General features: G+C 39.0%; 1 protein-coding gene across 1 annotated transcript in view; it reads left to right on the forward strand.

Moving 5' to 3' along the window:
* The window catches only part of ANKRD33B (ankyrin repeat domain 33B), a 43,777-nt gene that overhangs the window by 16,174 nt on the left and 7,613 nt on the right, over positions 1-19,990 (forward strand). Inside the window, exons 2-3 of the mRNA XM_041411821.1 lie at positions 14,001-14,130; positions 19,673-19,813. Of these exons, the coding sequence (XP_041267755.1) occupies positions 14,001-14,130; positions 19,673-19,813 (271 nt within the window). The remainder of the gene's footprint in view (positions 1-14,000; positions 14,131-19,672; positions 19,814-19,990) is intronic.

The raw sequence follows: 19,990 nt of genomic DNA on the forward strand, positions 1-19,990 counted from the left end.
CTCAGGCACAATATGACTCTTGGGGATGGTGCTGTGTAGGGCCAGGAGCTGAACTCAATGATCCTGATGTGTCCTTTCCAACCCAGCAAGTTCTGTGTGATCCTGAGTTTTAATTTCCACCTGTACACTGAAAATTTCCTATAAGCCAGCTATCTTTTCTTCGCTCCAGGGCCTGCAGCATCATTCAAAGGTCCCACAGTGTGTTCAGATACTGCTGTCATTAGTGAGCTGCTATCAAAAAAAATGCCACCCTGAAGTCAAGCAAAGTCTTGACATATCCAAAGACTCTTTTAATTCCACTGCTGTGGCATACAGAGATGTGTCAAGCTCACTGCAAACAGCTCTGAGAAATCTCCATCAGGTTTTTTTGTAGAGTGCTTCTTTCCAGGAAAAACTGTTCATTTGTTGAGAAAGCTGTGTTCTAAATGTCTACCATTCCTCTCATAGGTATAGGTCCCTAAATTAAAAAGGAGAAATCTCCATCAGGTTTTTTTTTTGTAGAGTGCTTCTTTCCAGGAAAAACTGTTCATTTGTTGAGAAAGCTGTGTTCTAAATGTCTACCATTCCTCTCATAGGTATAGGTCCCTAAATTAAAAAGCAGACCACTTATATGAATTCCTGGACTCCTGTCTTAGTAATATCTTACAGTTATCTACATATTCTCCAGTTTTATGGAGTAGGAGAATTGTTTCTGGATTGTTTGACTGGAACTGTTTTATAAAGTAATTTATATTAATACAATAATATATATTGTAATAATGATTTAGCTATTTTAACAAAGGCAAGTGATTTCTAGAAATTCCAAGTATTTGAATATAGATGTGAAATTGCTTCTCTCTCTTTTGTCCCCAGATATTTAATTCTGTCTTCTTCAGATTCAATAGTATGTTAATGTTCAATTGCTCCCTATGTTTCTTTATTACTTAGGTGAATGGGTTGTATTCATCAGAAGATTAGGTTTTTAGATCCAAGCACAGAGGCAGCAGATGCTTTCCTGCCTTTCATTGCATGGAGCTAGACTCTTAGCTGAGATAAACAGGGTGGCCACAGGCTCTACAGAAGAGGAAAGACTCACTCTGCTCTTGCCACCAGGCAAGGACATGCGGTACCAGCATGTGCTGCATTTGCTTATTAAATTCAAGTTGTAATACTGTAGTTAACTTGAGACAGATAAGATGGTGATGCTACTGTGTCCCACTTGGGTATTTCAAGCATGATTTTTATCTTTCTCAAACTGTCTACTCACACCCTGATATCTGTTACCTGTTACAGCTATAATGAATCCTTATCTAGCCAACTGCAATAATAAAAGGGAAACTTAAAATGGGAATGCACACTTAAGAAAAAAAAAAAAAAAAGAAACCCAACAACAAACCCCGAGCCTGCTTTTGAATCACATTATTCATGATTTTTAAAAAGTTGAGTATAAAAAACCAGTGAGCTAGTCGTTCACCATTTTTCAGGAAAAAATGTCCCTCTGGGCAGATTGATTCTATATCACAGCGTGTTATTTCTCAAACAAAAAACGCCAGACTGAGCCTCTTGCAGATTAATAAGGTGGATGAGCCTATTCCCTAAATACAGCACTAAATTAATGTGAAGCTATTCACTAGGACTTGCAAGCCAGTAGCAGCAGTGTTCTTGGTTTAGCCAAGTGCTAGTCTCTGATCTTTCAAAACTGTAATTCTGCCTTTTCTTTAAATAGATGTATTTTTCACAGGGTGATGCTAAACCTTCAGGAAGGAACCGTGTCTTAATGAGAAGCCTGAGGCATGCTGGATTTGCTCTCCAGTGGCTGTGTGCTGCCTATCAGTTACTTTATTACTTCAATAGACAGGATTGTAAGTTTATGGGTTTTATAGTATGAGTCCTTGCTCTCTAATCAGCCATGAACATTACAGAGCCAACGTTGTAGGTGTGAGTCACAAGAGCACAGCCCTGTTTGCCCTTGACCAAAGAACATTTACATAAAAAATAGAGGTCTTACTGAAACACAGGTCATGTGTTCTGCTGTAACCTAAAATGTGATCACAGTCACCAGTGGTTCTAACAGCTATAAAAGATGAAAACAATGAGAATAAAATTTAGAGTGCTTGTGAACCATGCATTACTGCAAAATTGCATACTTTGTTTGAAGGTAGTGCTTTCACCCAGAACTGAAAATCTCCAGGATTCAGAAACTGTGAATTTTTCAAGATTGTGTTTAAAAAAAATAGTTTTTAGTGCCTCTTTTCTCTCTCTCCCTCGCCCCCCCCCCCCTTTTTTTTTTTATTTTTATGGATACTCACTTTTTGGCACTGTTTGTGGAATGCTACTGGTAAGCCATGCATAGGTGGGAAAGAGTAAAAAACTTCCTATGAAGTCAGGAACTGTGGTATTTTCCTCCAAGGCCTGAATACTAGGAATATTACCTATAAAAATACATTGTTTTTGCCTTCATGGTCATCTGTGATATTCCACAGCAGCTGCATTCCATAGAGTCGTAGGATTACAGGATTGCAACCTTTTAGGATCACAAGAGTTGACACTAATCCACACACACAAAACTCCACTTTAGGTCTCTGAGTGAAAAACAGTCCCATCCATTCAGCAGAGATGCATCTGTTGCTCAAAACCACTTGTTTTCCAATTAAACAAAGGAGACTTTTTTTATATTTATGCATCCAAAAAAAAAAATTTAAAAAATATTTTAACTTGTTACAACTAGGGAAAGAACAAGAAGAGGCATAAATGAGTGGGAAACTAGTCTAGGTAAATCCAGAAGCATAACCTAGACGAAGAAAACTTTTTCATTGTGGAAAGCATAATGAAAAGGGCTTTCAAGAACCTGGCCACTTTGATAGCCAAAGAACCATTGTCACTTGCAGTAGCTGGTGATAAACTGAAGAGGCAAGACAGTGAGAACCCATCAGTGGGATCTCTGCTTGATAGAAGTAAAATAGTAATGGCTGGTCCAGGTGGAGAATCCCTTTTATATCTACCAGTAATATTTCAACACACGTTTCTTTCTGAACATTAGTATTAACCTTGCATTTCCATCAGCAACAAGGTTGTTGTTACCATCATGTTATCCTCTTCTTTGAAAAGAGGATTTTGGCTGTTGCTATGTGATAGCACATCTAGACAAAGGACGTAAGGTGACTCCTATAGGGGAAATACTAATATTCTCATCTGAGACATATGTGCCCTTCTGCTGTGCAAGGGCAGCTGGTCCTTTTCCCATGTCTTTTTTTCACTGGGAAAGAAAGTTTGCCACATTTTCCTGGCCCATTCGGGTCAATTTCAGGATCAATAAGCTTATTATTAGAAGATCCAAGATCAAGAGGGAGGGTTATTATTAGAAGTGCTAGAGAAAAGGAAGCAATGAGGTTCAAGAGGTGGAGCACAGGATTAGTTGGGAAGAAGATGCAAATGAGGGAGTTACGTTTCCACTGATGCCATTACGAAACTCATTGTCAAATGGCTCTCTGATACGGAGACTGAGCTTCTAGTGCTCTTACAGCTTCTTTAGATCAAAGGGTGAGGAAATAGGCTGACACTATTGTGTGTGGTATTACTGAATCATAGAATCACACAATGTTTTGGGATGGAAAGGAGTTTAAAGCTCATCTAGTTCCACCTGATTGTGCAGCACTGTGTGTAGTGTGTGCTCAGCTCCCCTCTTTGGAGTCACAAGAAGGCTGTACAGTTGCTCTTCTTTGTGAGAATAGGGACTCTGCAAGGAAGAGATTCCACCCTGATGGGTACTTTACTTCTTCAAGATGATTTTCTTCTGAGGAAAAAGAGCTTTCAGGTTTTTGTTTTTTTGTTTTTTGGGTTTTTTAGTCGGTTGGGATTTTGAATTTGTTTTTTCCCCCAGTGGCAGATTAGCCACTGATGGACAGAATTGCTCCTGGGCTCTTTCATTACAAGGTTTGGGTCTGGTGCGATTTCACAACCAAAAGACTCAGAAGAACAGTTGCAAAATAAATTTACAGGAGTTGGAGGAAAACTTGGGAAACCTCTTGGGAAGGTCTTTCCTAAACAAATATACAGTACCTTACTGCCACAAGAGGGTGCTTGCAAGCTCATCACTGGTCATTTCAGAGACTTTCACAGTGAAAATGTTCTGGGGGCTTTAAAATATTCCTTACAGAAGACATGGATTAGATACAGTGGTAGATTCTGATGGCATGAAAGGTTGTACATTCATCTTTTGCTCAGTGTCAAGTTGAAATTTATCTTTATGAAGATTTTGTGAGAGATCTCCTGAAAAAAAACCTATGCATTCAAACACTCTATTAAATTTCTTGCCACAGATCTCAACTACAACCTGCCTGCATCTGACAGAACATAACAAAAAGGAAAATGCATCTATTAAACACAGAGAGGAACTTTAAAACATGATCATATGCTTTAAAGCCAAAGGGAGCTCTTTTTGACAGAGTTATGTCAGTGCACACAATGCATTTCACATGGCTTCTGAATGCCCTACAAAATGCTTTTTAAATGATGTAAACTCTCCTTTTCATCCTAAGTGTGTATGAAGGTGTACATATATTTAAAGGCAAGGAGAGAAGTTGACAGCAGAGTATGTCAAGCACAGGAGTTGAGGTTCACATCTAAACTTGTGTCTGAATGTTCCCAGAGGTCTTACATACTGAGAGAGTGCACTGCATACAGGTCACACCAGGTCTGGTTATGCTGTTAGATGATCCAGCTTTGACTATCATTTTGTTTACCTTTCAGGAGGTTTGTCTTTCTGAAAATAGAGTAAACAAAATGCTTCAGTGATAGAATTTTTGGGAAGGTTACAATTTTGACATTGGATTTTGAAGTAATTGGCAATTGAGAGACTCTCAAAAATGTTTTACATATAATTATATCCACAAAAGGTATAGTTTGAGCTTTATTACAAACACTCTTTTTTCCAGTGATGCCCAAACCCACTGCAGCTTTGTGCAGCAAATAGCCAAAGCAGCAGGTGATCCCAGCCTCAGGTGTCCTCAAGAGGAAGCAGTCTGCACTTTTCTCCTTTGAATCTATCGGTAGCTGGAAACAGCTGTTCCAAGCAAAGCACAATAAGGTACTGTTCATTTAAGCACCCAGAAATACATTAACCTTGTGCACAGAATGGTTTCCAGCCACTGAGAGCCTTTGTAAGCGCTGCATATCAAGCCAGTGAAAGAAAAAGGAATGAAATTAAAATCCACTCACCATTTGCTGTAGCAGGACCCTGATGCTGGCCGGAGTCTGTCACATTGCCTCCCCAGCCCTCTGCAGTTAATGGTTTGGGTTGCCAATGTTCAAAGCACCTCGAAGTAAAGACATGAGATTTGTGGTAGAAATGCCTTCAGAGTTTATAACAGGACCCCCTCATTAAATTTCAGTACACAGAACCACAAAATGGTTTAGGTTTGAAGAGGCCTTAAAGATCATCTGGGTTCCAGCCCCTCTGCGATGGGCAGAGACAACTTCCACTAGACCAGGTTGCTCAGGGCCCATCCAAACTGGCCTTGAACACTGCTAGGGAAGGGACATCCACAGCTTCTCTGGGAGCCTATCCTAGTGCCCCACCACCCTCACAGTATGTAATTTACATTCTTTTCTGAAGCCAGACCTCTTGCTTTTTTTAAAGCAGAATGTCCTGCATTTAGCACTGATGCCAAAACAGACATAATGTAGAGGACTGTGTAAATTTGGCTGCTATGGATCTTGTGTTACTACCACCAACACTATGAAATCTTAGCACTAACATTTGACAGTACTGACACTTGTTACTGAATGCAGTACAAACAGGTAAGCTAGGATTAGTAAATGCTGCATTATTTATCAGGGACCATCACTATTTATTAGTTGTACCCAACATGACAGTCTAAATAAAATTAAAATATGAAATGTAATCTGATAAAATTTGTGTTGCTTCCCCTACCATTTTCCCACACTACTTTCTGTTCTTTGCAGCCAGGCACCTCATAAACAGAACAGAGAACCCTTTCTCAAAAAAGGAATTCTGGCCTGTTTTGCCATGTTATTGAATCCTGATACAACTTCCTTTTATCTTATATATAATGATAGCAAGTTCTGCTAGATGACCTGTCAGTTCATTTGAAGGATATATTATTTGTATTAAGCAGTATTTCCCTAAAGTTTCCTTACTTAGTCCTTCTCTAAAATTATGCCATGTTTAGTTCTGCTGTGACCAGAGATCTCGCATACATTGCAAAGCTTTATTTTGGACTGATTACCCACATCAAATACCACTTTGTGGGACAATGATCCCAGTTTCCTCTCTTTCCATATAAACTTCTTGTTTCTGTATATTGCTTTGTTGCACGTCATTCAGCTGTGACTAGCAAAGGAACTTCTTCCTGCTGGACTTCAGATTGATGAGTAGATTCCTAATCCTTTACCAGCTGGCACTGAAAAGTAATATAGTATTTTAACAAAATTGATATTGATCATGAATATGTATATCTGCTCACATCTTGAGCATTTTTTATTTTTATTACATATGTGTTAATGGAATCACATTAAATTTCCTAATTCAAGCATCTCAGTGTTAAAATATGCCCAAGGTAGTTGTGGCTGCTGCTGGTTCTTGTTCACGTGTTCAGTTCCAGCTGAGGTTCAGAGGAAAGAGCAGCAGAAGATTTTTCATGTGATAACAGATCCAATTGCTGCTGTTTCAAGAAGTGTCATCAAGTGTCAGCATAAGTCAGAGGAAAACAGCTGGCAATGCAGCCCAGACCTCCTTCCACTCAATCAGCACAGCATCCCTTGGCTCATACTTTTTCTGCAGGGTTGTTCCCAGTGTTAGATGTAATCCTGTGTCCTTTGCTTCTGGCCTACTTCTGCCATGGAAATGATTGTCCAGAGGATGCGATACAGCCAGGAACAAAGCAGCCCTTTTCTCTCGTGATGGAGAGAGGAGGTGACAGCCACCACAGGCTGCTGGTCAGGATGTACAGTCCAAAAATGTCTTCTGTGCTTCATCAGCCCTCCAGGCCCCTGGACATGGTGTGATTTGGGGTGAGAGGTGGCAATATGCAGGGTGAGAGGTGGCAGCAGATGAAGCAGATAAAGAAATGTGAGAGAGAAGTCACCCTCTACAGCTCCTGGAGCATCCCTGGGGTGCAGGATGAGGTGCAGAGCTTCTGAGGACCTGGATGTTGTCTTACCTGGACTTTGCCTCCTGGGAAGATTAGAACTCCCTGCAGGAGCAAGGAGAAATGAAGGATCACTATTTTTGCTGTAACGCTCCTGCTCTCCTCTCATCAGGCTTCCCATGGGCTGAAGATCATCTCTTCAGCTGTCCTTTCCCTCCGACTTTGGTCAAGAAAGCTGTGTCAAAAGGAGCCACATGGCTGGTGTTGGGATATGTGGTGCAGTGCAGGAGCTGGGCACATATTCCGGCCTCCCGTGGAACAGTGCACAACCCCTAGGTCCCCATCAGCTCATGGGGTTTAGATTTCCTACTGAATTATTTGCTTTTATTATGTATCTTGATATTATTAAAAAAAAAAAAAAGTAGAGAAGGGTTAATATCTCATAAGCATCTCTCAGAATTGCCACGTATTTTTTATATATCCCACCCACTGGAATATCTCTCACAGCATTTATTTATTTGCCTTGTAAGTCCCTTAGGGCTCTTAGCAGTTACTTCTGAGGTTTCTGCCAGCTGCTTGCATCACCAGTGATGCTGAAACTAATACAGACGACCTACATGTTAGTAAATAAAGAAAATCCCACTATTTTTATTACCTTTTCCTGTTGTCTGCTTTATTACACAAGTGGCATGGGTTCTCTTTGTTGTGTAATGCAAGCTTTTGCAGGCATAGTAAAACAAACTTTCCTGGGACTATTTTTAGAGGTGATCATGGGGATTTGGATTAGAATAGATTAAGCAAGGATTTCTGCAGAGATGATACATATACCTTTCCTTAAAGACATGTGGCCTGACTGATTGAAGAGGTGTTTATGAAATAAGTGAAGCTGAACACATCCCAAAAATTGGAGCAGAAAAACGATGGGTCATCATCAGTGTGTCCACGGACTGGACTGTGTTTTTATGGAGTGGAGCGCAGTCCATACTGGGAAATGGATCTGTAAGTGCTCATAACGCTGCAAAGCAAAGGTGGCAATTTTGTGCCTTGGGTATTGAGGCCCTGGCAGGGGCAGTGCCATTTGAGCTCGATTTTGGATACAGGATTAGGCTTTGGGCTACTCTGCACCTCTGCAGAGCAGGCAGAGAATTTTTCACACTGGCACTCCATCCATGCTTGGATACCCTTTTGTACTTCTCTGATCACTTTCCCCGGCAAAATTAACCTCTCCTCACTCTCCCCCTCCAGGCATGTGGAGTTTTGATCAAGAAACTGTTGGACAAAATTTATTCAATTTTCCAGTTCTTTTTTTTTGTCACTTTCCCAATACAAATGTGCATGTGACTAAGCTGCTGGCAGTCCTCTCTTTAAAAGGTCAGCCTAAATTATTTTCTGCAGATAATATTAGGGCTTATGTGCTTGATGGATTTCTGTAGCACATAAACACCGCTTCTCGCAGGACTGATGACCTGAATAATTACTTCATCTCTGTTGCTGTTGAAATAATCAACCTAAACCAAATATAAAACAAGCTCAAGCCACTTTTGAAAGTTTCTCAGATTGCCATTTTTATACTGGAAGGTTTTGTGCATGACACAAAAATTAGTATATAGAAGATCATGGTGCTCAGTGCTACATTTTGCTCTTTTTTAATAAAACATAAACATAGAATCTCTGTTAGAGTGAAGTTTCACATGGTTGCAGAGCTTTTACTGGAGATCAGAATTATCAGAATTACCCTGAAATGATTTTGGGAGATTTGCTTTGAAATACATGACCTGATTTAATTTTTTTTTCTTTGTAGAATAATTATGATTATATATATACTTCTGTTACAGTGTGAGTTTTGTATAAGACAAAATATAAAACACGTGAATTATTATTTTAATGAATCAACAAGAAAATGCTTCAACACAATGTTTTATTCCTTTATTCTTTTTTATTCTTTCATTTCTACTACTTTCAATATTTTTAAATAGCCTGTTTTTAACTTAGACTTAATTTTCATTGTTGTCCTTGTATGTGATTATGGATTACAATGAATCATTATCTCATTTAGTTCAATTACATGTGGTTTTAATCACTGCTAGTAAACCAGCCTTGCAGAATTGTCATTAGTACTTGCAGATGCATGCAAAGCAAACTGGACAGTTGTTTATTGCAATGCTTGTGGAGAGCAACGGGTAATACCAATTTAGCCTTTTGCCAGACTCATTTTCTCTGGGGTTATTGGCAAAAAACTATAATAAGCTGTTTTCATTCTCAGCATCTTGGTGGAAAATAAGTTGCCTGAAGAGAACTTTTTAAAAGCTAAATTAATTGCATGCTGTATCTGATTTCCTTGTTTTTTGGCTTGAGTTCAATATTGATCCTTAAGTATTTCTTGTGATCCCTATTACCTGTAATGATCTAGCATACAAATAGCCATTCATCAGTAATTTTGTCATAATATCTGATTTATAAAATTGTCTCCTGGGATATCCATGAGCTCACTTAATCAGACATGTTATTATGTCATTAGCCAACACAGCTGAGCAAAACAGAGTTTGTTTTCATAGTGCAGCAGTATTCCAGTCTTGCATGAAATCAAAGGCACATGGAAAATTATAATTTTAAACAGAATCAGAAGATTCAGTGCTTGAGCAAGGTGTTGCAACATCTGATTAACTTCAGGTAGTCCCATGCCTGCTACGTTAATTTGTGTACTGTGAGAAGAAAATAAGAAAAGTAGTTATACTTTTCTTATTTTATTATTAGTTATTGGGATTATTTAGTAGTTATTAGGATATATAAAAACCAAGTATTTTATCTGGGACTGTTTTGTCATATATTCTAAATATTGTTAATTTTTCTGTTGCTTCAAAACAAAGGCGTATCTTTCAAAACTGTGCTGGTTACACAAAAAATCAGATGTATCATATACTACAGAAAAGCTGTGGGAAAGCTTTTTTATAAAGGAATAAATCTGTGTAATGCCAGATATTCACCAGAGGAAAGATAGAGCCCCCAACACCTGGAAGTATTGTGGCTTCTACTTGGAAAAAAACCATTACTGAGCTGACTTTCAACCTCCCCTTCTGTGGAAAAACAACAGTAAATGTTAATGTAGTTGGTGTGATGGATGGCTCATGCATTCTTGTTTGTCACACAGGGCCTCTGCATGGTACTTGAAAAACGAAATAGGATCTGTTGTAAACCTTGTTTCATATTTTAAGTCTCTTATGCACAGAGGATCTGTTTCATTGTTCTGGGAGAATGATGGGCAGCAACTCTGGCCACTGATCAGGAGAGAGCAAGTCAGATAACAGTATCCTTGAAAAGCAAGGATACTGTGCTTACACGTTGTGACATATGTACAGTTACACTAATAATTGATGTTTATTACTATATATTAATGGGAATAGTTTGAGTTTTATTATTATTTAAAATAAGTGGTTTTTGAGGATATGCAGAAGGGAAGAGAGGGGAAAGGGTGCTGTTGAAGGAGAAAAGTCCTTTTAGGCAGAGAATATTCTTTGAAGAATTATCAATCTTTTTTTCTCCTAAAGCCTTCACAAGTAGTGAGTACTTCTGAGAATTGATCTTACTGACAAAATAATGGCAAAATCCAATTTAAAAAAATACATTTTTTTTCATGTACACTGACCATTTCATAATTGCACTGTGGCTTTTCATATGAGGAGCAGAATAATGGATGCCTTTGGTAGAATATTAATGTAATCTCTCTTCTCAGGGTAACCAGATTGTTCAGGTTCAGTATTTTCTAACTAAAACTCATTTATTTTAGATTTTGAAAAGACATTAAGTGCACAGCTCTACTTTCCTGCACACTGCTGTGATACAGGCTACTGCTTTACTGATCTCTTCAAAAGGCAATTTGCTGGAGGCGATTTTGTATCAGTTATTAATTGAGACTGTTGAAGGAGTTTTTAATATATGGAAGTATTTATTGGTATATGAATTTAAAGATTCTAGACTAAGTCACTTTGATAGTGACTGATTTCACATGCTGGCTGATCTGTTTGTACTAGCTTTCAGCAAGCAGAATATAGACAGGGTCGGAAACGGATGCAAAGGAAAAAAAAATAGGAAAAAAACTCCCAACCTGATAACACAAATTATCATTGTATCATTGCACGAGGATTTGGGAAATAACCGACAAATCCAGAAGTTTATTGCTTTACTATGAAAGCTTTACTTTCATAGTAAAGCTGCAGCCTCCTGCACCCCATTTCAGTATCTAACACGTTTGGAAGGGTTATGCCAAGGAAAGCAGTCCCTCAGCAAGCAGTCTCTCACTCACCTCCCATAGAACTGCAAAAAGGGTAAAAAAATCCACATCAGCATTACAGAAGGGTCTTGTTTTTATTTTCTCATGCCATAGCTTGTTTTGCTTCTCAACCAGGGACTGCTGGGCATACACTCCACCGAATATTGGGTTCTCACACTCTTATCTGGCCCACTTCAGGTTTGTAAAACTGTTCTTCAAGGATGATTTTCTGTGCTACTGCCTCATGTAATCCCTCGGAAAGCTGCTGCTCTCTCTTGCCTTTCTTTATCCTTAAGCAAGCAATCTTTGATAGCATCTTTGGAAAATAAACTTCAGAAAATGTTGACACCTAAGTAATCCTTCTGGTTTTTAAACACAGAATGGTGAGTGAGTTTGATTGATTTGAAGATAATTTGTGTCTTGTATCTGCTGAAATCAGAATGCCAGTGTTAGATGCATTAGTTCCTATCTGTCCACTAAAAGCAGGACAAAATCCCTCCATACTGTAACACAAAGACCTCTTTCCAAAAAAAACCCAAAAACCAAAAAAATCCCCAGAAATGTTTGGTATAAATTTTTAACAATATTTTACTCTATTTTTACAATATTTTAACTTTACGCTTTTACAAACAGAACAAAAAACACCAAACATTTTAAGCATCTGGTAACTATTTTTAGAACACAAAAATTATCTGTGAAAATATACTGTGAAAATATTCACCATATATAGGGTGAAGTAGGGTTTTTTTTTTTTTCATTAGAGGTGATAGATACTCTTCTTACAGCCTTTTTGAAACTATCTTCAAAAATGCCATTCTTTTCAGTGAACAATAGAATCTCTCTTCTTATTGTAGAAAGCTTTTGGTCTCCAAACAATTGTAAACTTAATTTTCTGCTATCATAAGTAGTGGACATTTTACTGAATGACTGCATGGTGTTTTAAATCTGCACAGTTTTGTTGTTGTAAAGACCTATATCCTGATCATCAGGTGAAAAATTAAATTATTAAAGAATTGAAAAAATGCTCAAGTCCTTAGAAAATGGACATTGACACATTTTTCTTAAAAGCTAAAAACTTACATTATGGTAAAACTTGGATTAATCTGTACAATCCCACCAGGAAAGTATATACGTTTATAAAAAAAAAAAAAGGCTGAAAATAAATGACTTTTGGCAGAATCCTCTGTACAATTTCAATAGAAGGCTTTGAAGTCTTACAGGTACTTCACAAGGAAATGAAGACGCCCTTTATAAAGGAGTGGTAGCTGTTGCTTCATGCTGAGGGCAAGAGTGAATTGAGAACAAAAGAAAGCAGAGTAATTATTTTATTGAGCGATGTAATTGAGAAATAGCCTACGTAGCCTGTGAACAGCCTGAAGAGCAGCTATCGCTCCTGTACCTCAGTGAAGGTGTTTGCCACCTCAGCCAAGAGAACTATACAGAACAACAGTGAAACAGGACACTGAATAAATAGCTAACTAGCTAAGATGACAATAAATCAGAAGCCACAGTTGTCATCTGGTGAACATCTCTGTCTTCTTAATGTCCATGGGGAGAAGAAATAAAGAGAATGTGTAGGCAAGAGAAAAATGATGGAGGAGTCGGGGGGGCCATTCTGTTTCCATAACCAGGTTCTCCTTGCAAGTGTTTTGTGTGAGTGCATTTCAGGAGGCAGGGTAAGCAGGCAGTTTGAGATTTGTGTCTCTGCCCTCATCTTTTGAGCAGTCAGATGCTCACGCTCAGCTCAGGCTCACTGAGTGGCACACTGAGGGCAGCCAGGAGCAAGCGCTGATTTATCTGCGCCTGCCCTCCCCTACACCCATCAGCCCCAGGCAGATGAACGAGGGCTGCCCAAGCAATCCTGAAGACTGGAGATAATGGCTTTAATCCTAGTGGCCAAGAGAGCAGCCAGGATTAAGCACTATGGTTCCATTTAATTAATGACAAGTGTATTTTGCTGTATTTTAGGGAAGCTGTCAGTTTGCTGCTGTGGAGTGAAACACTATCTGGGTACCAAGTGTAGTTACAAGGTTTACCTCCTGGCTTGGCTTCCTCCTGGAAATTTTACAGCCTCCAGCTGTCACAAAACACATTAAACAGGACCTCTAAAAGCTATTTAATTTTATTTATGATTATAAAAAAAGGAGGCATAGTTCTAATGGGAAATTTGAATTATTTAAAGATAGCAACAGGCAGTATGAACACAACTCCTGCCTACCACTTTCCCTTCATGGAACAAATAGCTGTTTTTCAGAGAATTAATATTCAGAGCAGGTCCAGTTCATCTTACCTGCTGGGTTCATTTTATTATATAATAAAATCAGATTTATTCTCATTTGGGTATAGAGTATATAGCCATATAAGCATAAGCCATTTATAAACAGTTACTTTGCATGTAGCATAATGTAATACCTACCCTCTTAGGTATTTATGAGGAGTATCAAACATTACTTGCCAAAGGGCAGAGATAAAAAGAAGTGTATGGATCTGAACATTGTGCCTGGAGGTGATCACTTGTTGTGTTGGTACCTTTTCAGTTCTTCAGTCTGTAAGAAAAAAAAAATTAAACAGCTGTCTAGTAAGCTTCTTCAGTGAACTTTTCTCAGTCTGGCAAACCTAAGTCTCTCTTTGTATTTTGCTTACAGAATGGTCTTATCATTGCCTGTTACCAAGGCTATGTGGATATTGTAATAGCCTTAGCACAATGCCCTCACCTTGATGTGAACTGGCAGGACAACGAAGGGAACACGGCTCTAATTACAGCTGCACAGGCAGGTAAGGCTCTCTGCATCACCTCTTACATGCAGGGTCTTGGGAGGAATGTGTGTTTAGGCTGCTTTATTTTAGGATTTTTTTTTTTTTTCAAATCCCTGAAAGAAATTATTCTGTGTAAAATAATTCCAGCCAGGCCCACTCCCAAATAGGTTTGTCGTGATTTTCCTTAACTATTTAATCTACAGTAGTATATGTCCAGCAGATTAAGGGAGTAAAAGCTATACATTTTTAGTAGATGCCATTAATTATTTTAACTTAAAAATAAAGAAAATATCATCCCAAGTGTGCAGCATTGTAGGGCTTTGTTCCTTTAAGCTGATTTTCCAATGTTTGCTCTGGCAAGCAACAATTGAACACTGTGGACATGTAATGTGCTGCATTAGTTCTTTTCTCCCATACTTGCTGCACCTACCTCAGAGGGTCTGTAGGAATTGATGGCTGTAGGAAAACACATCATCATTAAGAAATACCCTATCTGCTAAGACATCCTTCATCCACTCCACAGCTGAAAAGTAAAAAAACCTCATTAGGATTTAGGGTTTGCCAATGATCCTTTTGTAACAGCTGATATCAACATCGACCATGTTAATTCCCATGCAGGCTGGAGTTTAGCACAAGGTTTTTCTTTTATCCCACCCAGCATGGTAATATACAGTGAACGAGTGTAACAGATCACTTAGATGTAAGAGAAGCTCCCAGAAGAGTTCCTTCCTTCCTTCCTTCCAGTGTTCAGTTAGAAAACAATAATTTGATTATTTCTGTTTAAACTGAAGGGCTGTGCTTCAATCTTTAAGGGAAGGTTTAGTTTCCTCTAACGAGTATTAACAAAGTGCTAAATCATGTAAATCAGGAAAAATTTCTCCAAGAAAGGATGCCATCACTTCGTAGCCTAAAAGCATTTTCAGGGGCTGCCTGGCTCTGCATCTCTGGTTTCCTTTGCATCCTTCAAGTGCACTCTGCAAAGGCGGCCACTTTACAAGGAAATGCATAGCTGGCCTTTATCATGTCTGCTGACTGGTGAAGGGTCTGGGATGTTTGTGGGAGCTCGTGGGACATAGTCCTCACTCCTGGACACTGGCTGCCTGAAGGGAACAAATTTCCATCAGGGACTATCAATGGGCTTTACAAGCCATGTCTGAAGATTGGAGCAGTTCGGTTTCCATGCCAATTTAGTAATAGTGCCACTGGACATTTCCCGGTAGTACCTAGCCTTGCTTTGTGTTGTACCAAAACGTGAATTCTGTGAAAGTTCCTGCAAGATGGATCTTCAATACTGGAAGAAAGAGCTGTGACCACATTCATAGCAAAGTCATGAGTACAGTAGCTTTCCAAAGAAGGTGGAAAAGTCCCCAAAACACTAATTTACTTTTATTTATCTACCCTAATATAAATTTGAACTAAAAAAGGTTTAACACTGCCTCCTTCTTGACCTTTATAACTCATGATAATGAGCTCACAATTAATCCAGCGGGCTGACATTGACTTGACACTCTGCCAGTACTTGCTATTGATCCCAAAAGCAACTGGAAGTTACTGTAGTCAACAGAAAATTATATAAACCCCCAATAACTTGGATGTTTTCCCCTGCCTGTGCTAATCCTGAGCTACAGGGTTTACACCAGTTATTTAATTAATTATCACAAGATACTGCTGTAGCATTAATAGAGATTACTGTGAGGCTAACACTGCCACCAGAGGAGTTACAGTGCAATAGATGCTGCTTAATTATTGCTGGATGTTAAGTAGTGACACTGAGCAGTGTATTATAAAGACCTGAAAGCAAAGCTCACCTTTAGTGGAGAATTTATTTGTTGGGGGAGGGGTTAACTTTAGGCTGTGAAAGTAATCACACTTTTGCAAAATAAATTATTTTGAGATCGCTGTTATTTATACCAAAACTATGGGGTTTGCTGTGGAAAGTCTAATAGCAAATGCACCTTATTTCATGTATCTGTGAGATGGTTCTTGAAGGTTTCAGAAAGTGTTGCAGTTTTTGTTATGATCCATTGCCAGGTGGGCCAGCATATATGGCCAGACCCCAAAGAGGAGCTGGATGGGAAAAAATGTGTGGGTCTGAGGAGTTGTTCCTTGTGTTTTCGAGTCTGAATCTGCATTATAAGGTATAGATACCAAAAGAGATGACAGAGAGGTCTCTTCACTTGTGCTTAGGAGTTTAAAATCCACACTTGCTTATGCCATTTCATGAGTGCCCAGACATTATGCTCAAATATGAGCATCAGCTTGAAATAAATAGGATTAAATTAAAGAGCAACTAGAGTCTCAGAAGATGAGTGAATTCAGTTCCTCATATTGCTTTTGATAATTTGAGATTCTCATCCTCCAACAAAAGTATCCAAGGCTGAACTTTTCTGCATGGGCTGAACAGAGAAAGACAGGTTGGAAGGATCAGTGAAAAGCAGTTCTGTCTTAACAAGCTTATTAGTACAGAAAAATAATCACAAAGTGCTCTGCTTTGTGTGTAAATGTCACATTGGAAAATTGGTCTGTTCGCCTGCTTTCTCTATGTTTCTTATTTCTTATATCCCTTTCCAAAGAGAGCTTGCCTTCCAGAATGCATCGCAGTCTGCAGCAGGTGGTGCCCAGAAACAGGTGGCAATGCTATTGAAGCAGAAGCAAAATCATTAAACATCATTATAAGGACAATGCTGAAAAAAAGGGAGAGTGATACAATCATGGGATTGAAATAACAAGTGGAAAAGGAAAAGAAGGAAAATTACTTTTTTTTTTTTTTTCTCAGTTCTGCTGCTGATGGAGACACAGCTACACCAGGGTACAGTCATTGGCATGCACTGGTGCTCAGAGGGAGTTGTATTCGTTTACAAAGTATAGATGTTTTATGTTACAGCCACCAGTCTGGGAGCCTTGCTGGGAACACAAAATTGGAAGTTATCCCAGTTTCTGTTTATTAAGAAAGACATGAGAACACGAACACCTAAAACACCCAGAGGACAAAGCCTTCTGGGTGTCTTTGGTTCCATCCATCTGTGAGGCAGCATTTGCTACCCGCAGGCCAAACACAGCATTTTGCAGGTACAGTTCAGGAGTGAGGTGTTATTTGACAAAGGGTCTTCCTTACTCTGCAGCTTATCCTTCTGCCTGTATTACACACATTATTAGGTAATATTGTCATCATTATAGGCCTTTCCTTTGTGGCAGCAATTGAATGAATTAAGCTATTACAGACATCTGTGCTGATCTCTAAATATGGCTCTCAGGGAGAAGAAGTGAGCCCTTGGCATGCCAGTTCTGGTAGGAAGTAGATCTGGCTTGCAAACAGCAAGAGCCTGCTTTGAATTCAGTATCACCAAACAGGCTGAGCCCAGGCTCGTTTATTTTAGAGCTGCACAGGGCTTTCATAGCAGATTTTACATCACAGGAGGCTCACCCAGTTTATAAATTAGGTACAGGCTGCTTGTTCACACAGACACAGGAGAACCAAAGCAAACTTTATGGCATTAAATCAAAAGCCTATGACAGGGTTTGAACTAAAACTTGGCTGCTCTAAGTTTTGCTTTGAATTTGATATCTGTTTGAACTGGAAATCTGAAGCAAACCTCAGAGGACAGAAGATCCTCCAGATTAAAACTGGTAATCCCTGAGACACAAAACTTCTGTGAGTCACAAACTTCTTAATTTTCTTTCTTATTTTACTGCAGGTATTTTTTTTCTGTCTCATTTGAGGCCATTTCTAGTCCCCTGGAGTGTTTTGGTTAAGAAAGGTCTTTCAGGATTAATTCTTAGGATCACCCCAGATTTGCAGAACATCTCTTACTGTAATTATATTTTTGGCAAAAAGAAGAACATCTTTAGTGATGTAATAACTGCTGAAAAATATTCCATTTTATTATTTCTACTTGTTTCAGCTTGTCTCTGGTTTCTGTGGTCAAAAAGCAGGATTTCAACTGTTCCAAAACCTTCATGAAGACACATGTTAAACATCACTGCATCAGAGCATGTCCTGCAAAAAAATTTGGGCACAAAGATTCTCCCAGTAGCAACTGACTCCTTTCTAGGATTTGATTTTATGCCACAGAATCAGCAAAGCTGAAATCTCTGTATTGAGTAAGCAGGACCAGGTCACTTGATCCTGCCCTGATCACAGTTCACTTTTGCTTTGTTCAGCTTGTTGTGGTTTGCTGAAACGTTATATTTCATTCCCATCAGACTGCTCAAGGGACAGGGAGCTTTTTATTTGGTTTTCTCTGGCTCTGGAGTTGCTCATCTCATCTGCATTAACTCTACATCTGCTCAGGTTTCATGAGAGTCTCCAGTTATGCAGAAAGGTAACCGAGTAAAAAAAAAATATAGGAGAGAAAGAGTAACACCTGCAACACAAATTAATTGGTAAAGACTTTCTTAACTTGCTTTTCAAAGCGAATGGAGGACTGTGTTGGTGCAAAGTGGCTGCTGATTAAATCTATACCAGATGTGATGCTACAGACTTTTAAAATTGTCCTGTATGAATTATAATCTGCTTCAGTAACATTTCTAGATGAATTTGAATGGCATACATCACGACCAGAATAGTCATCTGGTCTGCAGAGCAAAATGAGAGACTATTTTTACAGCTCTTACTAATTAAATTGTGATTGTTGCAGCTGCCTGACAGACGGCATTATTTTATAGAGCATCAAAGCATCATAAAATGATTGACAAGTGAAGGGAAAACTGTTATGAATGAGTCATAAAGGCCCTAGCTAATCATCTGATAGTCCAATTATAAAGATTTGGTGTCTTAATTGGTCTTCCAACCATTTAGCCAGAGATGTGTTCAGCTTCTCAGTATAGCCTTGTAGACACCAGTTATCCTGGCATACAAGGCACATGAATGGCAACAACAGTTGCCTTTAGAAACAAAACTTAAATAATTTATTTTACTACCAAAACTGAACATTTAATTCCATTTTCCTACTGAAGGAGAGTAGACAAGTGGCTTTACACTGTCAGATGGAAAAATAAAAATGTGGGATGCTACACAAAATATTCCTTTCTCTTGTATCAGGCCTGGCATGGTTTGAAAGGATTATTGGCTGGAACAACTATGTGCAGTCATCACTTTTTAATGAAGCACCATGATTGCAAGGCTCAAATGTATCAGGGGAGGGAAAAAGCTGAACCTTTGCAATCAGTTACCCCTGGTGATGGGGCATAGGGTATAGGGATTCCCTCTGCAGTGATACTCACTGGGTCAGGAAACTGCGGCCCCTTGGAACCTTGAAGTGACCATTTCTGGTCTTCAGTTATTCCCTTGCCTTAAACTGACTTTTCAGAAAGGAGAGCAATTTGAGAGAAAGTGGCAACCCAGATTTTCCACCTCCTATCCCAATATTCTGGTCAAAATCAGGGCCACTTAACCCTAAGGCTGATGACTGCATTGAGTGGAAGAGGACACAAAGAAAAAATATCTTATTAATTATCTGCATTTTCCAGTTATCAGACCTGCAGGAGTAAATTTTTGGTTTATCCTTGAGACAGCACCTGCATTGTATGACATTTTCTCTGCTTTTTTGTTTCTTTAAAGGCCACATAACCATTACAAACTATTTGTTGAACTATTTTCCTGGGCTTGATATTGAAAAGAGGAATGCATTTGGATTCACAGCTCTGATGAAATCTGCAATGCAGGGCCGAACAGAATGTGTGAAAGCCTTGATGATGGCAGGTATGCAAAGTGCTTTTCTTCTTCTTTGTCACCATCTAAAAACTACCAAGAAGAAAACTGGCTCTTGTGATGTTTGCTCTGAGAACTCTGGTACAGCCTTCCCTGGAAATGAGTGCAGCCTTTAAATAAGCCATAGTGAAGGCACATGCTGCAGGAGTTTGCTTGTACAACCTCATC

The sequence above is a fragment of the Onychostruthus taczanowskii genome, unplaced genomic scaffold, assembly GCF_017590055.1.
Source record: "Onychostruthus taczanowskii isolate IOZ18803 unplaced genomic scaffold, ASM1759005v1 scaffold37, whole genome shotgun sequence".
Classification (NCBI taxonomy): domain Eukaryota; kingdom Metazoa; phylum Chordata; class Aves; order Passeriformes; family Passeridae; genus Onychostruthus; species Onychostruthus taczanowskii.